General features: G+C 39.3%; 1 protein-coding gene across 3 annotated transcripts in view; it reads right to left on the minus strand.

Annotated features, from left to right (window-relative positions):
• Window positions 1-4,568: 4,568 nt before the first annotated feature.
• The window catches only part of GABRB1 (gamma-aminobutyric acid type A receptor subunit beta1), a 404,468-nt gene continuing 384,961 nt past the window's right edge, over window positions 4,569-24,075 (minus strand). Inside the window, exons 8-9 of one of the 3 annotated variants that reach the window (XM_017872652.1) lie at window positions 23,570-23,814; window positions 4,569-5,335 (exon numbers count right to left, since the gene is read on the minus strand). In XM_017872652.1, the coding sequence (XP_017728141.1) occupies window positions 4,991-5,335; window positions 23,570-23,814 (590 nt within the window). In that variant the 3' untranslated portion in view covers window positions 4,569-4,990. The remainder of the gene's footprint in view (window positions 5,336-23,569; window positions 23,815-24,075) is intronic. The other 2 variants (XM_017872654.1, XM_017872653.1) reach the window with 2 other exon arrangements.

The following is a 24,075-nucleotide window of genomic DNA, read 5'->3' on the forward strand; positions in this document are numbered from 1 at the left end:
TTTTTTTTTTTTTTTTTTTAAAGAGACAGTCTCATTCTGTTGCCCAGGCTAGAGTGCAGTGGCATGATCATAGCTCACTTGATCTCCTGGGCTTAAACAATCCTCCCACCTCAGCCTCCCAAGTAGCTAGGATTACAGGTGCATGCCAACATGCCCAGCTAATTTTTTTTTTTTTTTTTTTTTAAGTAGAGACAGGCCTTGATATGTTGTCCAGGCTGGTCTCAAACTCCTGGCCTCAAGTGATTCTCCCACCTTGGCCTTCCAAAGTGCTGGAATTACAGGCATGAATCACCATGTCTGTTCAAAAAGACTAGTTTCAAATCCCAGTGTATAACAATATTTCTCTTTGCCTTTAAAAAATAATGACATGGTTACCTCTAGATCTTTCAGGAATGACTCAGTCTGTTGGTGTTATCAATCATTTACTGTCTCTTCCTTTGTTCTTTCCCATCATTTGGACATTTGACTGTTTACCCTGATCAAACCCATCCATTCACTTCTATTCTTAATAGAAGTTCTGGGAAACTGGAAGGGAACAAGTTAGAAGCTAAAGCTATTGGTGCAAATAAAGCTTTGGATTACCTGTGGATTTTGAGTATCTCTTCCATTCCTGACCCCCTCAACGGCATGAATAATTCAGTATCTGAACATATGAATAGCCACGAATGACTGATAAAGACTAATCTCTTTATGATGCAGTTCAAGGAGCAGCTTGCTACAGTTTCCGTTTCTGCTGGTGCGCTGTTCCCAAGCCCCATGGGCTTGCAACCTTCTCATCAACTGCTGTCCCTTTCAGTGGGGTAGGGGGATGAGGCAGTGATCACAGACACCTGGCTATGGCTTGCAGCAGAGTTACACAACTGCACACACAAAATGGCAGAGAAAGAGCAAGAGCTAAAAAGATTCTGGTTTGGGCCCAAATCACTACTCATTTCACTTCATGAAGAAAAGCAAATACCTTATAAGCTTACATTATTTACAATGCTCAGATTTTTTTAACATTCACCCAAAGCTGAGGACCACCACGCAACAGGGAACAGTTCAATGAACTATGTACAGAATTTACAAGGAAGTTTACATAATAGTCTACATTCCATTAGCAAATTTACCTTTATGTTCACTGCTTGCTTTCAGGGAACAGATTTATTTGTTTGTTTTTCTGTCCCCCTCATCCCAATAATGCTAATTGAACCACCATGAACAAATGCTTGTACATTCCTTTTTTCTCCCTCCCTCGGATATATGATTTACTTTGTTTAGGAAAGACAATGGTGACACATCACCCTTTGGTAAGATACTATTCAAAATTGTCCACATAAGAAATCTTGGAGATTATTTCCTTCTAGAAGTATTATAAATATATCTTTTTTTGTTTAACTTGGCAAATTGTAATTGAATTCTTTCTTAATATTTATAAAATAGTCATTGATTTTAGAAAGATGGAATTTAGTCAACATTTCTATGTATTGTACATAATGCCTTTTAAGGAACGCCTATCCTTGGACCCTTAAACCAAAGTTTATTCTCTGCACCACATTTTTTTCTCTTTGCATTTTCAAGACCTTTTGTTGATTGTAATGCACAATAAAGATGGCATGTATGAAAACACATATCATTCAGTTGGCAGAATTACCACCAATCTGCTGTTTCTGTTTGGCAATGTACAAAACAGAGGCAATAATCCTGGATAATTCAAGTCAAAAATATGTCTTGACCTGGATCTTTGCTTCACAAAGCTGGTAAGTGTAATGCACATGTCACCCCTAATATTTTAAGCCAAGGAACATGATTGGAAGGAATGAGTATGCAGTCATCACTGTCCAGTGAAAGATGGAATTTCCACGGGGCTTTCACAAGTGAAGTTTCTGACACAGTTTATGTCACAGTTTCTGAACTATAAATGTGGGGTTACTTGGACATGACTTGGACATCAGAGAGTGGGTCTGTGTAACTTTCAGCCTCTTCCTCAGCTTAAGTAATGCAGGGGATTATGGCTATTTTCATGGCAAAAAGAAAACAACCCCAATAATGATTGAATAATCATCCCTCTGTCATGTAATAATCTGAATCTTTCAAGAATGGGGCCAGTTTTGAGGGCACTTTAGAATGTCCAACAACATTTATGTTTTATGTACATGATTTTGGGCAAGACAAGAGAGACAGCCAGAGAAGGAAGTTTTTTTTTTTTTTTTTTTTCTATTCACTGTTCAGCCTGAAAGGGGAGGATTTGGCTAGGAGTGGAGCCAAGGAGGGAAGAATTTGGCCTAGAGGTGTCCAGAAAGAAGTGGGGACAGAGGTCTTTAACCGTAAATATTAGCAACTTCTCCATTCTTCTGGCTGCCATTGCGTCCAAAATCAGCTATTTAACAGGATTTGCATAATGCTGACTGTGGCCCCTCTACTGACCAGGAGGGCATATGCTGACGCCATTTTGTGCCTGATGGGTAGATTCAGGCTTAGTAAGTTTTCATTTTACAAAGGTTACGATATGAATTCAAAATGTTCTCTTTTTTTCTCGAAGATGCTTTACATCTAAAACTACAGCATCAAAATCGTTAGATTTTAAAGGCAAGATAAAATATAATAATAAAATACAAATATTCTCAATCTTTCCCAAGAAGAATAATCTAAATAGATAAATAAAATAAATTGTTTGTTAAGGAACATAGATTACAATACTTCCTTTCTTATTTAGCATTTCATTCTTAAATGCTTTTAAAAGAGCTTTGACACCCAGAATGATTCATTTTTATTAGGCATCAGCTAACAATTTTCCTTCCTGTGTTTAAAATAAATGGCTGCACAGTGGTTCCTTTGTCGTCATTATGGAATATTAACCTTACAATCACTGACATGGCCACATGCCACTCTATTTGGCCATTTTATGATGGCAAAGCATCTCACCCTGCCAAGGGACTGAAGAGTTTCAAAATGGATGACTTCATGCCCTAAGGCTGGGGATTTCCTTGACCAGGAAAGTGTGATAATACAACTAAAATCTAAATAAAATATGGTCCCTATAACCCCACTATTTTCTCATGAAACCATTGAGATCATTTTTTCTAGTTAAAGCAGAGTTTTTGTACATATATTATCTTCAGCCTTAACTATCATTTATTTTGAAGTTCCCTTTTCCTCTTGCTTTCTAAAAGAATATCTTGTACCTTTCTCCCCTTCAGCTCATCAGTAAAAATTCAGCATCATCTGTCTAGTGAAGTCTGTAACTTCCAGAAGCTGATGCTATTGTAAACATGGACCCTCATCACAGTCTTAGGGAAAAAGTTAGATCATTAAGCCAGGCCATTGTCCCTATTGCTGCCTCAACCCTTATTTCACATTCATGGGTCAGGTCCCAAACCTCCTGCATCACCGTTTGGTTAGCTTACAGTTTCATTCAGTCTTGCAAATGAACATACATAATTCTTAGATATTAAGGTTGAAAAATAAAATGGCAAGGTTTCAATGACATAACATGGGAAGAATCTCAACTGTAGCTGGTTGGACATGTTTAGAATTATGTTGGGCTACTGAAGGATCCCCTTTCTATGAGAACCATGACCAAGAGTAGTCCACAAGCAGAGATAAGGCAGAGGAGCAATGACAGTGATTAATGAGTGTAGGGTCTATTCTTTAGGGACTCGTGCACATGTTGGAAGCTCCACTGCTTTTGTCATTGCTCTTGTTTTTATCTGTAGTTCTGCTATTTTCAAGATTTTCTTTAAAATGGAAATCTGGTCCTGAAGGGGAATGACACCAGCATGGGTGTTTGTGTATTTTCCAAAGCATTCATTCCAGTCTGGAATGCAGAGCTCAGAGAGCAGAGCCATAAAGTGGCAGCTGAGGCCTGTGTGACTAGCCTGTCACCATTAAATACTGCTCTCTAGAAGGCAAAGAAATATATACTATTTGATTTAAGATTTGGCAGTTCAGATAACTGCCCAGGCACCCTTTTCACAGCACATAAATCTTGCCTTCCTAATGGCAGGGGCAATATTTTTCTCAAGCAAAAATTGCTCACCATCCCCTTCCTCCCACACTCTCTGGAGCAGGAACTATGGAAGTGGGGTGGCATGGCTTCCTGGCATAGTATCAGGGGGTTCCAGGCTGATGAGATGAATTCAGGGCTGCATGTTTGAAATGGCCAGTTAGAAAAATGGTCATTGCCTCCCATTGCCTCCTTATTCTCAAGAAAAAAAGAAAAATGTTCTCAATGGCTACCAGGTCATCTAGGTTGGATTCTAATGTTAATTTAAAATTTGCCGGAAAGTCTGAGAAAGAAGCATGTTTCAGAATATCCAGCTTAATGGGGCGGTGAAGATGGCAGGTTGGGATTGCGTAACTTTGACCAGCACTTGCCCTTCCTTTCCTCTTCTTCTACGGAGCTGTGGAGCCCTTTTACAACGGACATAGGAGAACTTAAGGATAGAGGGGACTCTTCTTTCCCTTTCTAAGCTCCTTTCTCTTTTGCCTTCTTCCTGGAAATTTGTAACTTGTCAATGGCTTTGTTTTTTTCTTCTGAGATCCTGGAAATTGTTTTTTTTTTTTTTTTGTTGTTGTTGTTGTTGTTATTTTTTTTGGCAGCATAAGATTGTTACAGTTTACCAGGAAGTAGTGCAGGCGGACAGCAAGGTCTTCTTTTCATTTTCCCTAAAAAATAAATCAGTAAAATTCAGGGCAACTAGAAAAGACTGCTAAAGATCTACCTATTTAACTTCTCTCTTTGTGTTTGTTTGTTTGTAAACATGGCAATTAATAGAGCTCTTACAGAGCTGATAACCTGGACCAAGGTAGACTGGAAAAAAATATATTTTTTTGTTTTGTCTTTTTGAAGTAAACATGGTGCAGTAATAAAACTGATATGCAAGACCTAAAACCAATTGGATGGCTGAATCTCTTACCTCAAGAAACAGCAGTATCGCTGTTGGGGACCTGTAAGGTTAAAAAACAATAGAAGAGGAAAGTAGTCTAAATGGAACCATTAGAACAGACCTCAGTGTACATAGTAAAGCCAATAAACGACATTAAAAAGAGAAAAGGTGATGGGGAAAAACATTCGGGACCATTTGTCTATGGAATTCACGTCAGTCAAGTCGGGGATCTTGACTTTGAGCTGAGAGGCGCGCCTGCGGATGCGCCCCTTGCTGGGCACCCCGTGCCGGTCCAGGGTGCGCCCGTAGGCCTCACGGCTGCTCAGAGGCTTGCGGTACTGGATGCTGGCGCTGTCATAGGAGTACATGGTGGCCTTGGGGTCGCTCACGCTCGTGAGCACTTCCGAGCCACTCGTCTCATTCCGGATTTCCAGGGTGCTGAGGAGAATGTTACCGTGGGCGTCGACCTGATGGCAAAAAGAACAGGCTCGGACACAAGTTGTAGGACCTTTGCCTGTTTTCATTAACCTGTTACTAATGATACCCCATAAGGCTTGTTAAACATTGTCTCCCTAAACATCTGGCTTGATGTGCCTCCATGTGGAGATCATCTCTCTCTCTCTCTCTCTCTCTCTCTCTCTCTCTCTCTCTCTCTAATCTATCTATCTAAACCATCTCTCTCTCTCTCTCTCTCTCTCTCTCTCTCCATCCATCCATCCATCCATCCATGCATCCATCCATCCATCCATCCATCTGGCCATGCATCTATCTACCTTATCTATCTGTCTGTCTATCTATCTATCTATCTATCTATCTATCTATCTATCTATCTATCTATCATCATCCATCCACCTTGCTAGCTTTCCAGCTACCATCTGTCTCCACTCACAGAACACTAGTGTGTGTGTGTGTGTGTGTGTGTGCCTGCGCGTGCGCGTGTGTGTATTTCTTCTTGTTATAAAAGTGGTACATGGAAACAAAGCTAGAAACACAAAACGAAAAGTAAAAATTTATAATCCCACCTTCAGAGTCAATCATTAACATCTCGCTTGGCTTCCAGAATTTTCTCTATTCATATATACTTACAAACACAGGTTCATTCATATATTTTGCCTTGCAACCTGCTTTTCTCAGTTAATAATACAGCCTGGGCATCTTTCCTTGTTAATAAATATTCCTCTGTGACACGATTCATTAATAGCTTACATGAATAAACCACAATTGAATTAATCTTTTGTTAGATGTTAAGGTTTGTTTTACTTTTGTAGTATTACAGACAAGTCTGGAAGGAATATTTTATAGTTAAATCTTTGTGCATATCCATAATTATTTCCTCAGGTGAAATTGACAGATATAATTAATGGGTCAAAGGATATGCCTGGTTGTCCTTTGACTTTTGTTCCTCTACTGTTGTTCACAGATGCTTCCTGCAGTTCCAGTGATACCTATCGCAGGTTTCCTGGTTCTTCTCTATGTTATGCCCACACATACTCTTTTGGAACTACAGAAAATGTGAGCATAGTTTGGCTCAGGATGTGGTCTTGTTTAACTTCAAGCTGATATACTTTGCAAACTGATTTACCTGGTAGGGACGTGACTCATACGTGAAAATGAGCTTGAAGTACTTCCAAGGCCAGTAGAGGGAGCTGTGCTAACACGTGTATTAGCATAGTGCCTGACTTATAGTAAGGGTTCTATAAATGCTTTTGAATGAGATTAATCTTAGTAAACACCTAACACACTAGGTATAGGTAAGGAGGCAAAAGAGCCTAGCAAAGAAGAGATAGAGAAAAACATGGGTGGCAAATACAAACAAGAGAGAAAGAAAACAAAAGGAGAGAGGATAGATAGCACATGATAGTACAACCGTAGTACCGTTTAAAGAACTAAGATTTATTGAGTTTCCACCATGAGCCTAGCATATATATTACTTGTTTAATACAGCAACCCTATTTTAAAAGGCCATCCATCCCCATTTTATAGATAAGGCAACTGAGATTTAGAACAGTTAACAATCTGGCTCGTTTACTCAGCTAGTAAGTGCCAGCCCTGATATTAGAACCTATGTGTATCTGATTCAAAGCTCAAGCACTTTCTACTGGGAGGACCAGGTCACAGTCCTTGGCCTTTGTTACACGCCATAGGAAATTCAGTGATGCATTTGTTAGCTTTAAGATTTGAGTTGGCTGGAGAGAGAAATGACGACACTGGTTTCCGTCATCTCTCTCTCCTTTTTTGTCTATCATTATTTCCCTCTGTGAAGCATTTTGCTTCAGTCTAATTGGGCTACACACATGCCCTGACCATATACCTCTATTGGTGGCTTTATTCAGGGAGTTACTATTATTATTATTATTTTGTTGTTAATAACTACTATTTATTGAATTCTACTGTGTAATTTATCTCAGTAATTCCAGTATTTCAGTAATTGAATCTTACTGAGTAATTTACCTTAGTTATAACAACACTATGACATATATGTTATCCTAATTCAGCAGACAGGGAAACCAAGGCTCAAAGAAGGTAAGTAAATTAAACAATAAGATTAAACAACAGGACCAAATTTGGGATTAAAACACAGAATATTCTTTGTCTCAAATATTATTTTCTCTCTCTTTGTATGTTAATCAAATCCACCTGTTTTGGCCAAGGCTCAATTTAAATCCTGCTTTCTTTGTGTACCTTCGTACTTTGCCTGCCCACAGTCACCTCCAAAACTTTCTCCCAACATTTATTGAGTGCTTACTGCGTGAGAGATAAAGTGTTAGGTGTCAAGGATATATGCTGAGCACAATGAGCATCCTTACCATCAAAAACCCTTAGCACTGACTTTTACAACAGAATTTACAAACTAAGCCACCTACAGGGACCAACAAGCGTGACTGAGTAGGGCCAGGTGAGAGTAAGTAATTGAGTGAAGTTAGGGAATGGCGATGCCTATGGGGCCTCGGAGAGCAGATGTCTAAGGAGGAGACTGCAACTCAGCTCCGGTTGACAACTACACTGAATGGACTAGACCCTAATGTTGCCAGATCACCTCCTTTACCAGAAAACCTGAACATATTGATTTTTATTTTGTCTTCCGTTAAAGTTGGCTCAATAGTGTAAAAATGATTTTCAGGTCAGATGAAACATATCTGTGTCCAGATCTGACTTTTGCATGGCCAGTTAGGTACCTCTTTTTTTTTCCCCCATTCACATATCCTTTAGCATATATTACTTTGTGTTGATGTTGATTTTAGGTTTCAGTCCTATTTTCCCAACCAGAGCTATTGGGGTGCTCAGGGGATAGATAATGAGGGCCTGGACTAGGACAATGTAGCAGAAAGAAAAGGAAAACTACACTAAAGAGGAGCTTTTGAAAAATGTTTAAAATAGAAATGAAATTGATTTGGCAACTGATTAGATTTGTAGCACAAGGAAGGGAAGGTGATCTGGCAACTATCAGCCTGTTAGGCTGAAAGGATTACATTGTAATCAGCGAAATGGGGTGTCTGGTGTGTGTTGCATGTATAGGGTGGAAAAAAAGAGTTTGTTGTTTAGGTTGAATTTGTGATATATATTAGGCGTCTTTGTGGTGTTGTCCAGCAAGTAATGTATATGTGGTGATGACTGGGATAATGTTGGGGCTGAGATTATTTTAGGAGTGGGAGGCACCTATGCAGTCAGTAAAAGAGACACAGAGAAACTATAGAGGTAGAGAACAAGTAACAGAATGCTATGAAGAGAAACTCAAGGAGGGAGAAGGGTATCCAGAAGGAGAGAATGGTCAATAGTGATTCAGAGAGAACAGGGGGAATGAAGGCTCACAGATTTATCAATAAGGCCATTTGTGATCTTAGAATAAGAGCTGAAGCAGAACCTGTATTTCAACGGATTAAAGACTGAATTGGTAGCAAGGAGGAGAAGGGAGTTTGTATGGACTCTCCTTTTCAAAAGTTTGCAGGTCAAAGGAAGAAAAGAAATAAAAGCATTAGCTCAAACATATCAGGATAGGGTGTCAAGTGAAGCTGGAAGAGACACAGTAGACAGGAAAAGGAGAAGGATTGAGAATGGCAAATTCTATGGGAGTGAGTGAGGAAGTCAAAGATATGGAAGGATAACAGGCTACATTCAGAAATGGGAATTTTACACATGGAGATATTGGAGGTAGAATATTTCTGAGCAATGGGAACATGTGCTAATGTTTGCTTGAGACTTGAGGCCAGGTGATGGTGAAGGTCGTTGGGAATAATGAGTCAGATGCAGTCTCTGTCCTCTACTGTATGTCTATAATTGAAAAAGTCATGTACATGAAAGTTGACATTACTGAGGATGGTAGGGTTGAAGTGATGAGGGCCAAAACGCTTGAATTCCTTAAAAGAGGGAGAAGTATGTTAGAAGATAAGGACTGGAACACATGATTTGGTTAGGTACTTTGGAATAGCTAATATCATCACAAAATATGAATTTTGTCCATAAAAGATCATTACCTTCTTAGAGATATATGAGTGAAGCATAATATTGAGAGTGACAAGTTTTCAATCAAATTCTAAATAGCATAATATATATCATAATTAGGGATTAATCAAAGTGAGAAATCACTGGGGGGTCACAGAAGCCTTCTTGTAACAGTGGGGCTTGCATTGAGTTTTAAAAGATGGGTAGAGGACAGAACAAAAATTGAGAGTTGAAAGCTATGTTATTATTCTAGTTTTATTATCTACTCAGAAATGGCCTTGGATAAGTCTGCGTCTCAGTTCCGTTATCCATAAATGGAAGGTTTTCATTAGGTAATCTCAAGGGTTGGCTTCCAATCTTTGACAGTTTTTGATTATGAAGAACATTCCAGGTGGAGGACATAGCATTCTGAAAAAATGCTTGTAAAATGGAATCATGTGATCTGCATTCTATGCATCATTAAGTTACATTATTATGAATCTCTCTAAGCAAACAAAATTGCTAGAATTTATTGGCTAGTGAAGCATACAGATGCTCCTAATTAAACAGAAGTCAGGGCTAACAAGGTACATTTTATTAAGCTATGTTGGTTAACCTTGGTGCAGATTCAAATGTGCCTAAAGATTGCATGAGGTTTACCAGTATGTGCAAATCCCTCAATATTCTCTGTCACTGAGCTAGAAATCATAGCATTAAGTGGTTTGACACTTAAGATAATGAATCTAGTTTTGCAACTATCCATGAAAGCTGATTTCATTACTATAGAGTTATATCAACATTACCATGTTATTTTTCAGGAAAATTTTTAAAGTAGCTATATAACAATTCTTGCCCACTTCCATTTTCTTTCTTACCCAGTGTAGGACTTGTCCTAAAGGCTGATGTTAACAGACGTGTGTGTGTGTGTGTGTGTGTGTGTGTGTGTGTGTGTGTGTACATGCTCATGCATTTCTTCTACAGTGTGATACTTTACCCTCACCCTCCAGCTTTCTGCTGTCGGGTAAGGTATACATGTAGTAGCCATACCACTGCTGATATCCACAAGTTTCTTGTCGGTTCTGCTGTAATCCATTCCCCTTGGAGAAGAGTGGCTTTCCCTTTGCCTCAACCATATCAGGGCATCTAAGGTATTCTTATATCTGAAGCTGACACAGCTTTCCAAAAATAATATCCATGGAAAAAGGGCTATTATTTCTTCATATCGTCAGAGGGAGCAAGAAGTCATGTTGTACATTGCCCCAACATCTGCAGTGATTAAATGCTGCCTAATTAATAAAGAAATATCAAAATATCGATATCTGAGTTGAGCACAATCCAGATTGAAGATTTTTAAACCTTGAGTCAGAAGGAAGTGAGGCAAATTAAAATTGTTAACGTACTGAATTTCTAAGGCAGGTAGAGACCAGCAGATTTTTTTCAAAAGTTGCTGATGTTGAAAGAACTATCCCATGGGATAATTATTCCCCACTTCTCACAGTGCCCTCAAGTATGGGAATTCCCACTCTAAGCCCCAGGAGAGAATCTAAGGGAGGAACATGTACAACTTCTTTTCTCCTTCTCCCCTCTCACTGCTCCCCACTGATCTATGTGGCAGGTATATTTAGAAGAAGGAAGCAGGCATTCTAGGCTCTGTGCCTTCTGGAGTTTTCTGTCTCTGATCTACTTACTGAGAGGGTACATGTTGAATACTGCTGTGCTTGTGGGTAAAGTCTGCAGTTGTTCATCAGTTCCAGTGACTGGGGAGGTAAGTCTGTTTCTGATTAGAAGGAATGACTACAGTATATTAATCATACATTCCTCAAACCAACATAATGGATTCTCTTTTTAAAGTTTAGAGTGTCATTGAACCTAAATTTAGAGAAAATGAATGTAATTATTAATAAGGCTTCAGGAGGGCCAATCAAGAAACCCTTCCTCTTCCACTTCAGATAGATGACCAGTAAAGGGGAGCAGAGAATGCAGTTTAGTTCTGCAGCCCCAAGGGCTTGGCAAGATTTCACTCTCACTCTACTCCTTATTAGACAGGCATATTTCCTGGCTGCAAAAAGCAATTTTAGGTGGATCATGGATAATCATTTAAAATGTTAACAGTAGTTCATGCATTCACTCATTCATTTATTCAATCAATGTTTACTGAGTGCCTACTATGCCTTAGGCACTGTTCCAGACACTGATGAAGACATCAGCCCTGCCATAAGCAATAGAACATCATGTCCCTCATTTTATAAATTCAGCGATCTCAACAAATAAAGCCTCTTGATGTTATAGTCTCCTGTACAAACACTGGAACCCTGACCCGCTATTGATTCTAAATATTTTACTGGAGAAATACTATGACCTCTTTCAAATGCAGGTTGTCAGTGCCCTTTCCAAGAGCCTCTTTGAAGTTTGCTCTCTTGCAACCACGATGTCCACCTTCTTCTTGCCTGCCGAGCCTTTCTCTCATCTCCTTCCTGAAGGTAATGACACCCAGCCTTAAGGCCTGCTGATCCCAGACAAGTCTTACAGGTGCTCTCATATAAAGAAAGGCCTGGAATTTTACTTCATAAAGACCTGAGATGGCAGGGACAATCCAGCTTCTGGCTGGCGAACACTTTCCTTCCTTCCTCCAGTGCACTGCTTATAAACCACGTTATCTGGTTTTTAAATTCTAACTCTGATGACACAACAATCCTGGGAAGATGGTGGTGAGCAAAACAGACAAGGTTCTTGAAATACTGGTGTTCACGTTGTTATGGAGGAAAATGGTCAATACCATCTCTCCTCCTAAAATTAGTTTTTTAAATATCAGGTAACATTATGAAGAAAGCAAAACAGCTGCATGTATCTTGTAATGTATTTAGGAAAATATGACCAGTTGGTGATTTTGTGCATATTTTTCTTAACATTATATTCATACTCACATTTCATTATGACAAGGGAAAAATCTAAAGTAATTCACATTTCCTTATTTTTTCCTGGACCTTACTACAGAAGAACCTAAAGGATAGTGCTGCATGGATGTTTAGAGGCATCTAAGTCTCAAAATGGCCAGAGCAGAACTCTTGATCTTCTCTCTTCCCATCCAACTTGTTCCTTCCACTGAGTGTCCCATTAGAATGTTACTCCAAGGGGGCAGGGATTTTGTATTATTAACAAACGTTTCCCCAAAGCCAAGAAAAGTACTTGGCATATAGAAGCATTCAATAAATATCTTTGAAATGAATGAATGGGGATAAATACATTGGGTATAGTGGTTAATTTTGTGTGTCAACTTGGCTAGGCTGTGGTTTCCAGTTAGGTCAAACACTAGTTTAGATGTTGCTGAGAAGGTATTCTGTAGATGTGATTGGCATTTACAGTTACTGTAAGTAAAGGAGATTACACTCAATAATGTGGGTGGGCCTCATGTTATTGATTGAAAGCATTGAGAGCAAAAACTGAGGTTTCCAGGAAAAGAAGAAATTCTGTCTCTACACTGTACTATAGAAACGTTGGCCAAGTTTCCAACATGCCCTGCAGATTTCAGGCTAAAGATTGCAACATCAGCTCTCATCTGAGTTTCCACACTGCAACCTGCCTGACAGATTTTGGACTTGCCAGCTTCCACAATTGCAAGAAATGATTCCTTAAAATAAATCTCTTATTATATGTATGTTGGTTCTGTTCCTATTGGTTCCGTTTCTCTGAAGAGCCCTGACTGATACAAAAGGCATGCCAAAAATCATAGGGTGATTCTCAAATGACTGAAGTCCAGAGAACACTGATGTGATGGCTGTACTATTTCTTTCCTTAACAGAAATCTGAAGCAAATGTGCAGATTTAGTTTCTGACTTGGGTTCAGCCTTTCTTCCGCCCCTTCTATCTCACTCACTCTGTCCTCTCTGCTTCAACATCCTCAGTGAGTGCCTTAGGCTGTGAAAAATGTTGCCACTCACAGAATTGAACTGCTGTGGATATTTTCAATATATAAATATAGCTGAACTCATTTTAGTGTAATTGGAATAAAATATAATCTTGTTTTCGGTCACAGTTTTAAAGCCCTGTCGAGGCTCTGGGCTCAATCTACTTTGTACTTGCTAGCCAATTCAATTAGATTCGTATTTACTGAGTGATTCTGAAGCACAGAGCAGGAAACCAAGTGAAGTGGGGCTAGCTACAGACTAAGCTAATTCACTGTCCTCAAGAAGCCTACACTCTACTTAATGAAGCCAACCAGTGTGAACGGCTGCCTTCCCTTGTAGAGAACACACAGTTGCAACAACCCAGCTTTCATCTTCCCATCCCTCTAATAGAATGTACTGTATTGGCTGTTGCTGTTAGTCACTTGCTCTCACCAGGGCTGCCAAACCCTGATCTCTTAGCCTGGAATTCCTGAAACCTTTTATACGGGGAGGAGATGGGAGGTTCTGATGATGCTTTGCATGTCTCTTTGCATGTCCTGAAAGCTTGTGGCAGAAGTGGAAACTTTATTATCATTTTGAGAAGGAATAGAAGATTAAGTGCAAATTTACATAAGTCTAAGACAAATAAATTATATTATCCAGGAAATAGAAAAGGAAAAATAAAAAATAAAAAATAAAATGAAACAACTGGCAATTTTCCGGAACATTACTCAGGTAGATGAATTTATCCTGGATTCCTTTCTTTTCCTTATTTCTCCCATTCTATGTTTTAGTAGGTCCAAATTGCTCTACTTTTAAATACATCCAGATTCTGTTCACTTTTTTCTTTCTTTTTTTTAGTATTTATGAGCACATAGCAGGTGTATTCCATGTCTTCTTCTTTCCACCATCACCTCTTGCATCTTAAGTGATCTTCCTCTTTCCAGAAATGTTGCCCTGTGTCCTTTCTCTGCATAGAAGCTCGAGTGATCATTTAACAATGTAAACAGGGCGACAGAGCAAGACTCCATCTCAAAGAAAAAAGAAAAATGCAAAACAGGCCGGGTGCAGCAGCTCACGCAGGTAATCCCAGCACTCTGGGAGGCCGAGGTGGGCTGATCACCTGAGGTCAGGAGTTCTAAACCAGCCTGGCCAACATGGCGAAACCCCGTCTCTACTAAAAATACAAAAATTAGCCAGGTGTGGCGGCAGGTGCCTGTAGTCCCAACTACTCAGGGAGGCTGAGGCATGAGAATTGTTTGAACCCAGGAGGCAGAGGTTGCAGTGAGTCGAGATTGCACCACTGCACTCCAACCTAGGCGATAGAGGGAGACCCTGTCTTAATAAAAAAAAAGAAAAAGAAAAAGTAAAATCAATGATGTCTATTTATATCGTCTGTTTACTCTGTGTATATCTTCTAGTTACTTTCCAAGACATAGAATGAATTCCAAATTTCTTACCCTAGTCCAAAAAGCACCATGTGGTTTGGTTCCTGTGGGTACCTCAGCCCTCATTTCCTACCAGGATGCTTTTCAGCACCTCACCAGCCACACCAGCCTTATTTTGGCTGTCTCTTGATGCTGCTAAGTCCACAGGGCATTCTCATCTGCTATGCTTCTCTTGTGCAATGCTGTTTCTTGCCCACATTGTCACCTGGCTAGCTTCTCATCATTTTCTTTATCATATTTATCATCATCTGCCATTATATTGTGTGTTTATTCACGTATTTATCAATTACCTCAACTGGAATATAAGCTCCAGGAGGGCAGGTGCTTTTTTTGTTATTCATCACTACTCAGTATGTCCTCCTTGCTTTTCCAGAACTGAGCCTAAGATACATTTTGCTGAGTAAATGTCTGCAGAATGGGGAAATCTGAAGTTTACACTTTGAGCCATCTCTCTGAGCTCTGAGTTTCAACGGCCAAGGTCACCTGCAGAGGTGGCTAGAATCTCTAGGATCTCCAGGGTTGTGGTTCTCAGACATTGAGGTGTATCTGAATGAATTGGGAAGCTTGCTAAAAACACCAGTTTGAGTTAATCTCATTTTAGATTGATCCTCCTAGTCTGTATTCCACCCAAACATCCCAAGGGTCCTAGTAGGTAGTGGTGGATGCCTATTAGTTTGACCTATCTGATGCCATTCTACCTTCCTGTGATGATAATGCCCTGATATTCTTTTGGTTCATGTGGTTGAAGTATGCCTGATTGCATCTTCTAGGTTCTAGGGACACGCGTGTGATCCAGACCTGGGCATTTAGCATTTTCATCTTCCTGGTGAGAAGAATTGACCTCTGCATGAAAATATGACAAGTCTGTGCAAAAAGACTCAATCCTGGGCCTTTTTTTATTAGAACTATTGGGTATAAGAAATAATTTTGTGCTAGGGTCAAAGAGATTTGACACTATAAACTTGGAACTTTGGGACCACCATGAGGGAAGGGTCAAAACAAAGTCAATATAAAAGAAAGCAGAATTAAGAGATGAAGAGAGATACTTCTGACAAATTGTTTGGGCACCTGGAACAGCACATGTGAAACTAGGACTATGCTGCAACCTTTCTAGTTGTGTGGACCAATAAATCCCTTTCCCTCCTCTTTTATTCTTAAACTAGTTAAATAAAATAGACTTCTTTCTTGTTCACCAAAAGAGTTCTAGATATCTGGGTAGAGAAAAAAATAGAAAATAAAAGACAGAGATTCCTAAAAAGGAAAATTAGACTTCTGAAGACTGGAGATAGGATAGGATTAAATCAAGGCTAGAGAACAAAAAGTGAACGAAGCCAGATTTGGGCAGGGGGTTGAGGAATAAAGAAGTTCATGAACTATCAACACAGGCTGTCAGTAGAAATTCTGGATGTTAGGTTTAGATGGTGAAAGTTTCCTCAAAGGCAGGATGAGTTTTCTAGTTGGTCTGAAGGCCTAGGCTCAAAGGCTGACAGATATGAAGCTGTTTCAAGCTGGACCTAAAGACAGAGCTGTATACCTTTACAATGCCCACCTGCACCTGCACATTGCATTCTGGAATTAACCACAATACAGAGTTGATTCACATTTAGAAAGTTGTCTGTAAGTGTTTGGGTGACTCACGATGGAGAACAGGAATGGGAGAGAAGAGGCCAGATCACAATACTAATATCTGATTCTAAGGGGAAAAGAATATATTTCTCGACTATTGGGGATGCAACCACATATTTGGTATTGTGAAAGGAAAGTAAATCTTGGGGCCCCCAAATCACTAAGCTAAAGGCAAAAGTCAAACTGGGAACTGCTTAGGTACACCTGCCTCCCATTCTATTCAAAGTTACCCCTCTGCTCACTGAGGTAAATGCATATCTGATTGCTTTCTTTGGAGAGGCTAATCAGAAACTCAAAAGAATGCAACGATTTGTCTCTTATCTACCTATGACCTGGAAGCCCCCTCCCTGCCTCGAATTGTCCCTCCTTTCCAGATCGAACAAATGTTCATCTTACATATGTTGATTGATGTCTCATGTCTCCCTAAAATGTTTAAAGCTGTGCTCTGAACACCTTGGGCATATGTCGATGGGACTTAATGAGGCTGTGTCAAAGGCACACGTCCTCAACCTTGGCAAAATAAACTTTCTAGATTAACTAAGACATATCTCAGATACTCAGGGTTCACAGTATGAATCTTTGGCAGATATCCTCTGGTGTCCTCCGTGACACAGAATGACTGAATCGGTATCTGCTCACAGACCACCCAAGCTACAATTTCAGCCATTTCATTATTTGCAAATGGACAGGCATTGTGGCCAGTATATACAACTGAAAAAGTTCCAGATGAGTATAAAAGTGGCCCAGAGGTAGCTTACTTAAAGCCTAGTCATACTGTGAAATCTGTCATTCAAAACTCTAAGTGCCATCTCTAGTTTCAAATGATGCCTGAGGGGCTTATGAATCTACAGTCTTTATCACCTTAGAAGTTGAAACTCTCCTAATGTCTGGATCTAGCATCTGCACTGATATAAAAAGATGCTTCAGAGCAGCTGGAGGAAATATAAATCAAGACAAAGCAAGCACTCCTGAAGCTTCAGTACAAATACCCCTTGACCTAGCTGCCCAGCCAGAGCTATCAAAAGTAATGTGTAATAACTGAACAAGGCCACTCTATGCTCCAGTGAACCAAGGCAAATACTGAGGAAATCCCTCAAATGAAAATTGTCTGGGACCAGGGCACAGATGTCATTTAAATTTAACTGTTTACAAGCATCTGAAAGTAGAGGATCATCCAACCATTATATTTAAAAAAATTAATAGTCTTTTTATATTTTTGAGTTTAACTGGCGGGTAGCAATTTAAAATACCACGCAGTTTGCATTATGAATGTACTGCTGAAATGACACATTGAATAGATGAAGCAAATACTTGCTTTGTTACTGACATATTATCCATCTGGGTTTTTGGTTTTCGAAGAGGATAAGAAAGTTAGGAACTACAAAACCTAAGCAGGTGCAGGGATGATTATAACTTGCATGAGATGGTAATGCTGTATTATTATCCCACCTAAATATGAAGAAGTTTATAAAATTGATACAGGAGATAGAAAGAAATTATTTAGACAGATAGTAAGGGCAACAGAGTCCTTGGCAGAATTTCTGTTTTAGCAAAAGCAGCCCCAAAATCATTTCTTTTCTAACAAACAGCAGCCTGAAAATCAAGCTGTAGACATAGGTAAGGAAGTTGGAAGCTTTCATGGTGAATGCTGGCAGCTGTGCCAGTGGAAAAGGGCTACCTGGAAGCCAGGTATGTTCAACATGAAGGCTCCATCTTCTCTTTCCTTTGTCATCCCATGTACAGTACAGAAAAGCAGGCAACATGGCTCCATCCAAGTAGAGAACCCATTTGCATAATAAAAAATTAGAGCCGGGTGGCCAGCTCTTTCGCACACTATGCAAATGGCCCATCTAGCCTTAACCAGTTTTTTGAGCCTTATGCAAATGGCAGACCTGGTCTGACTAATCTTTCATGCCCTATGTAAATCAGACACTGCCTCCTCTTATTCAACTATAAAACCTATTGCATTTCACCACAGACCAGAAGACCCGCTTGGGACCCCTCTCTCTGCAGGAGAGAGTGTTTCTCTTTCTTTCGCCTACTAAACCTCTGCTCTTAACCTCACTCCTTGTGTGACTGCGTCCTTGATTTCCTTGGCATGAGACAATGAACCCTGGGCAGTCCCAGATGAACATTGCCATTTCAAAATCTTAGCCATAATGCTCCTTTGAAGATTACATGTGATGCTATACGGCACTGTGATTCAAAAAGAATACCAGAGGTTGATATAAAGCATACTTAATTTTGTTTTTTGAAAATAAAAATGATAGGAACAGTAAGACAGTCTGGAGCAGAAGCTGAAGTGGAGTATCGTCTCTTTTTCTTACTTATTATGAATACGTAAGAATTTTATAAAACATAATGTAACACTGAATGCTTTGTGTGGTTTCTAAAAACATCTTAAATGGAGAACAACTCTCCAGTATTTATTAATTAATTCATTCATTCATTTAACAAGTACTTATTTGGTATCTACCTTTTAGCTACTAAGGAAAGAACAATAAATGTAATAGACAAGGGCTCTGAGGTGTATAATTGGGAAGCTGTAGCTTAATAAGAGAAACAGATTTTAAAAGATAATTATACAAATAAACATATACTCACTCATGGAAGTCCTATTGTGGAAAAGCACAGGATCCCATGAGAACAATTAACAGAGATACCAAATAATAAATCAAGAGTAAGGGTATCTATTAAGGCAACCCCAAAGTAGTAGCATTTATGGTAAGAACTGCTACAATTGAGAAATTGAGAAAAGCCCAATATGACCTTCAGTTTTGCTAATCCTTTTTTCTGTTGTATACAATGTGATGTTAATTCATCTAATAAAAATTTCAATTCTGTGATTTCCATTGTCCCACTTTTATACTTTCAGTTATCTTCTGAAACTCCCCATTTCTTCATATACCATATCAATTTTTCCTATGGACGTTATTTTAAACTTTCTATTTGGAAATTATTATAGATTCCCAGAAAGTTGTGAAGATAGCACAGAGGGGCCCCATGTGCCCCCCCACCCAGATTCTCCAACCGATTACATCTTACATAACTATGATATAATATGAAAACCAGAAAAGTGACATTGACATAAAGTGTGTACAGTTCTGTGTAACTTTATTGGATATATAGATTCATGTAACAAGCATTCCAATTAAGTTACAGAACTATTCCATCAGTGCAATGATCTCCCTCACACTACTTCTTTATAATCAGTCACAACCGTCCACATCCTTCCCCACTATCACTAACTCCTGGCACCCATGAATCTGTTCTTCATCTCTATAATTTTGTTATTTCAGGAGTGTTATATAAATGGAATAATACAGTATTATAACCTTTTAATACTGGCCCTTTTTCACTCAATCTAATGCCCTTGAGAGACATCCAAGTTTTTGTGTGTATCAATAGCTCATTTCTTTTTTATTGGACTAGTACTCCATAGTATGAATATACCACAGTTTGTTTAACCATTCATCTGTTGTAGGATATTTTGGCTGTTTCCAGTTTTGGGCTATTTCTTATGAACTTTTAAATACATTAATTATAGTTATTTACACTAATTATCTTTTAGGCTGACATTTGAGACTTTTACTGCTCTGTTTCTATTGACAAATGTTTTTCTCTTAATGATGATCACATTTTCCTGTTTCTTCTCATGTCTAGTAATTTTTTACTATATATTAGATATTTTGAATGATATAGAGCACCATAGAGACTCTAGATTATGCTATCTCCCCCAAAGAATGTTGAGTTCAGTTTGGTAGGCAGTTATATGACTAACATATCACCCAGAATATGTGGAGAATTGGTTTTATGTGTCATTAGGGTGAGCCTACTTTAGGTTTTCCCTTAACCCAAGGGGAATCCCTTATTCTTGTGACTTATCCTTTATTCTTAAGGTGTGAGCCTCTTGAGATTTTTATGGAAAACCTAATGTGCTTACCACCCCAACACTCCCCAACAGGCTGGACTCAAACTCCAAGCTCTAACTTTTATATGGTAGACAGTAACTAAAATCTCGATTCATTTTTCTTTCCCCCAGCTTCTAGCTATTTTTTCTTTCTGCACTCCTTGGTATTTAACCTGTACATTTGTAGTTCAGGGATCAAGCTGGGGATGTTTACACTAGGTGTCAAGTTTCTGCTATGGCTCACTTCTGAAATTTCCAGGAACTCAGGAAGAATCAAAGTCCATGATCTGACTCCTCAGGCCAATAAAATGTCAGTTTCTGCAGAAGTTTTGCTGTCCCACATTCGTCAGCCTGGGACATGGCTTCAGGGGAAAAGCTGTATAAACATGGATTTCACACAGTGTGGTTCCTTTCTTTTGAAGGTTGATTCTCTTTTATCTTTTGCTTGTTTTGTTACTCTCCCATGTCTTAAAGCAGATTTCTAAACATGTGCTCACAGTTTATTATTTGTATCAACAGGAGGATGAGTCTGATAAAAAGTATTCTGCCCTGTTTCAATATGATTTGTTTTTGAATTTTGTCATAATTATGTCTATTTTTCTGTGGAAACACTCCAGCCCCTTTCCAGCTCCCCATTCATCTCACTAAGAGCCACCTCCATCCAGCAATAAGATCCTCCACATTTACCATCCTTCAACTTGTCCGTGTGACCTGATTCTTCCTGGACTCCAGACAAGAACCTGGGACCAAAGAGGCACTGAGCTGATTAACACTTAAGCTATCTGCAGATGGCAGAGCTAAAGGAGCACTGTAACACATCTACTGGGGCTTGGGGAATCGCAGGCACCCACCTCTAGATGGTACCATGGGGCCAGAACCCAAAAGCGCTGGCCCTGGCTCCCACACCTGTCCGTCTTCATGCTCCCGCTCCCATAGGGTTTGAGTTTGTGGCAGCCCAACAGATGAGCAGATCAGGGAACTCTCCTGTTTCAATTTAATTACTCTCCCTAGAGAACATTGCTTTTTAGCAACTGAAGGGCCCTGCTTTCTTCATTATACTTGCCTAAATTCTACTTATCTTTGAGTATCCATCCAGTTCATGCCTTCTGAATTTTCCCAACACTGAAACTATTCCACCTCCTTTGGGTAGGGTTTTCCCCCGTGACTTATCAATTAACACACATTCCAAGCTGTGCAGAGGATGAACTAGTATGTTTGGAAGGCAACTGAGATGAGGATGGGAATAGAAAAGAGGTGGCCTCCCAAAATACTTTTAAAACTGGTATGGTTACAAGCAGACATTGGGAAGCTGCTTCTTTTCAGGTATACACCTCAAACTAACTGTGTCCTGTCTCATTTTATAATCACCTCATATGAGTATAATATTCTTATCACAACAAGATCAGAAGATTCTTGAGGGCAAATATCTTGTCTACTTCTCTTCCCATAGCACTGAACATAGTGCCTCACACAAAGATAGAAGTTTATTTGATGTGTTCCTTTGAATTTTAACCACTTGGCTGAATCTCTAAGTTTTCTTTGCTAATTTTTCAAACAGTGTTTGTCCAAACTTTTGTCATACTAAAGAGCATGAAGATACACCCTGAAAATTTATAATTTGACCTAAGCTTAATTATCCAACCACATTTCACACTATTCTGCTTTCTCCCTCACTAACTCTGCTCTTGTTCTGCTGGTCTTCTCTCAGTATTTAAACACACAGGAATTCCTGCCTCAGAGCCTATGCACTTGCTATTTCGTTTACCTAGAACGGATATGGCATGGTTAGCTGTTTCTCGTCACATAGGTCTCAGATCAAATGGTCATTCCACAGAGAGGTCTTACCAAAGTATCCTGCTCCCTTAAATCTGACCCAAATACTCTCTTGTTCAGTACTCTGTTTTCCTTTTTTATATTATTATTATTTTAAGACAGAGTCTCACTCTGTCACCCAGACTGGGGTGCAGTGGCGCAATCTCTATTCACTGTAACATTTGCCTTCCGGGTTTAAGCAATCCTCCCGTCTCAGCCTCCCAAGTAGCTGGGACTACAGGCAAACACCAAAATACCCAGCTAATTTTTATATTTTTTGTAGAGACGAGGTTTTGCCATGTTGCTCAGGCTGGTCTCAAACTCCTAGGCTCCAGTGATCTACCTGCCTCAGCCTCCCAAAGTGCTGGGATTACAGATATGAGTCACTGTTTTACTTTCTTTTTAGCACTTACTAGTAACTAAAAGTATCCTCTTAATATTTGTTTGTGTTTATTGCCTATCTTCTCATGTTAGAACCTAAGGTCCATGAGGGTGAGAAATTTTGTCTCATTCACATCAGTATCCCAAATACCTAGATCAGTGCCTAAATGAACAGTTGCCACCCTGTGTGCTATCTTGAAAACAATTTGAGGTAGATACACATGTCAATGTCCTTAATGGTAATTTGGTTTCAGTGAAAAATGGCTCAGAGGTAGAGGCTACAGAGATCTTTTTAAAGAATAAACAGGGCCAGGCACAGTGGCTCACACCTGTAATTCCAGCTCTTTGAGAGGCTGAGGCAGGACGATCACGAGGTCAGATCGAAACCATCCTGGCTAACACGGTGAAACCCCGTTTCTACTAAAAAATACAAAAAGTTAGCCAGTGGTGGCGGGCGCCTGTAGTCCCAGCTCTCAGGAGGCTGAGGCAGGAGAATGGTGTGAACCCGGGAGGCGGAGCTTGCAGTGAGCCGAGATCATGCCATTGCACTCCAGACTGGGCGACAGAGCAAGACTCCATCTCAAAAAAAAAAAAAGAAAAAAAAAAAAAGAAAAAGAATAAACAGATCATCCATTTAAATTTAATTCCATCCAATGAGATCACAGGTTATAAGATGTACCAACGAGAAAAACTCAGTTCTTACAACAACTCTGTGAGATAGACATACTATAATAATCTCCATTTTATGGATGAGGACACTGAGAGAAAAGGTTAGATAAAGACTTAAATAGGTTGATTTGGCTGAAGTTGTAAAGTCAGTAGGTGACTAAACTGGGAATGAAAACCAGGCAGTTTGTTTTCAGTCTGTGGTTATGGCCACTGTGCCTCATCGCATTTAGGAGTGCAAAGTGTATTCACTTCAGTTCTCTCATGTGTTTACCATGCAAATCTAGCATGATTACTTTACATATGCTTTTACAAATGGTTTAGAATAAACAATAATGGACTTGGGGTTGAGTTCCAGGCTATATTACTAATCAATATAACCCTCAATCTAACTTCTTCATTCCTTAATCCCTGAATATGTAAAATGAAGGCTTGGTTGAGTCTTATTAAAGATAAACTAATATTTTATTAATTGTTTTGAAGTTATGAGAGCCCTGGGCATCATGATGCTGATAAATTTAACAAGAATATTGTTAGGAATATTTAATATCTTACCTGGACTTTATTCATCTCCAATTTGTTCTTCTCATTGGCACTCTGGTCTTGTTTGCTAGCTCCCTTTTTCTGAGGGCCTTTCCCAAAGAAGATGTAATTTACAAAGGCATACTCCAGCAGAGCCAGGAACACAAACACAAAGCAGCCCATCAGATAAATATCAATTGCTTTGACATAAGGGATCTTTGGCAGGGTCTCCCTGAGGTGGGTGCTGATGGTTGTCATTGTAAGCACTGTCGTGATTCCTGTGAAAGAGAAAGACAACGCTTAGCTAAAGGCACCACTATTAAGTTCCTTTTTCAAGATTGAGAGGACAGATGCCATTTGCCATTTCCTTATTCATGCCCCTGAATGATCACAGTAGCATGATAAACCACTGAGCAAAAAGGGCAGATATTTTGAAAGACAAGGCTTTAGCCTCACTACATAGTCCATTAATGAATCATAAAATAGAATGTGTAGTTAATGAAGGGTTGAAAACATTTTATTTAATTGCACAAAATAAA

This window comes from Rhinopithecus bieti, unplaced genomic scaffold, assembly GCF_001698545.2.
Source record: "Rhinopithecus bieti isolate Rb0 unplaced genomic scaffold, ASM169854v2 scaffold_7167, whole genome shotgun sequence".
NCBI lineage: Eukaryota > Metazoa > Chordata > Mammalia > Primates > Cercopithecidae > Rhinopithecus > Rhinopithecus bieti.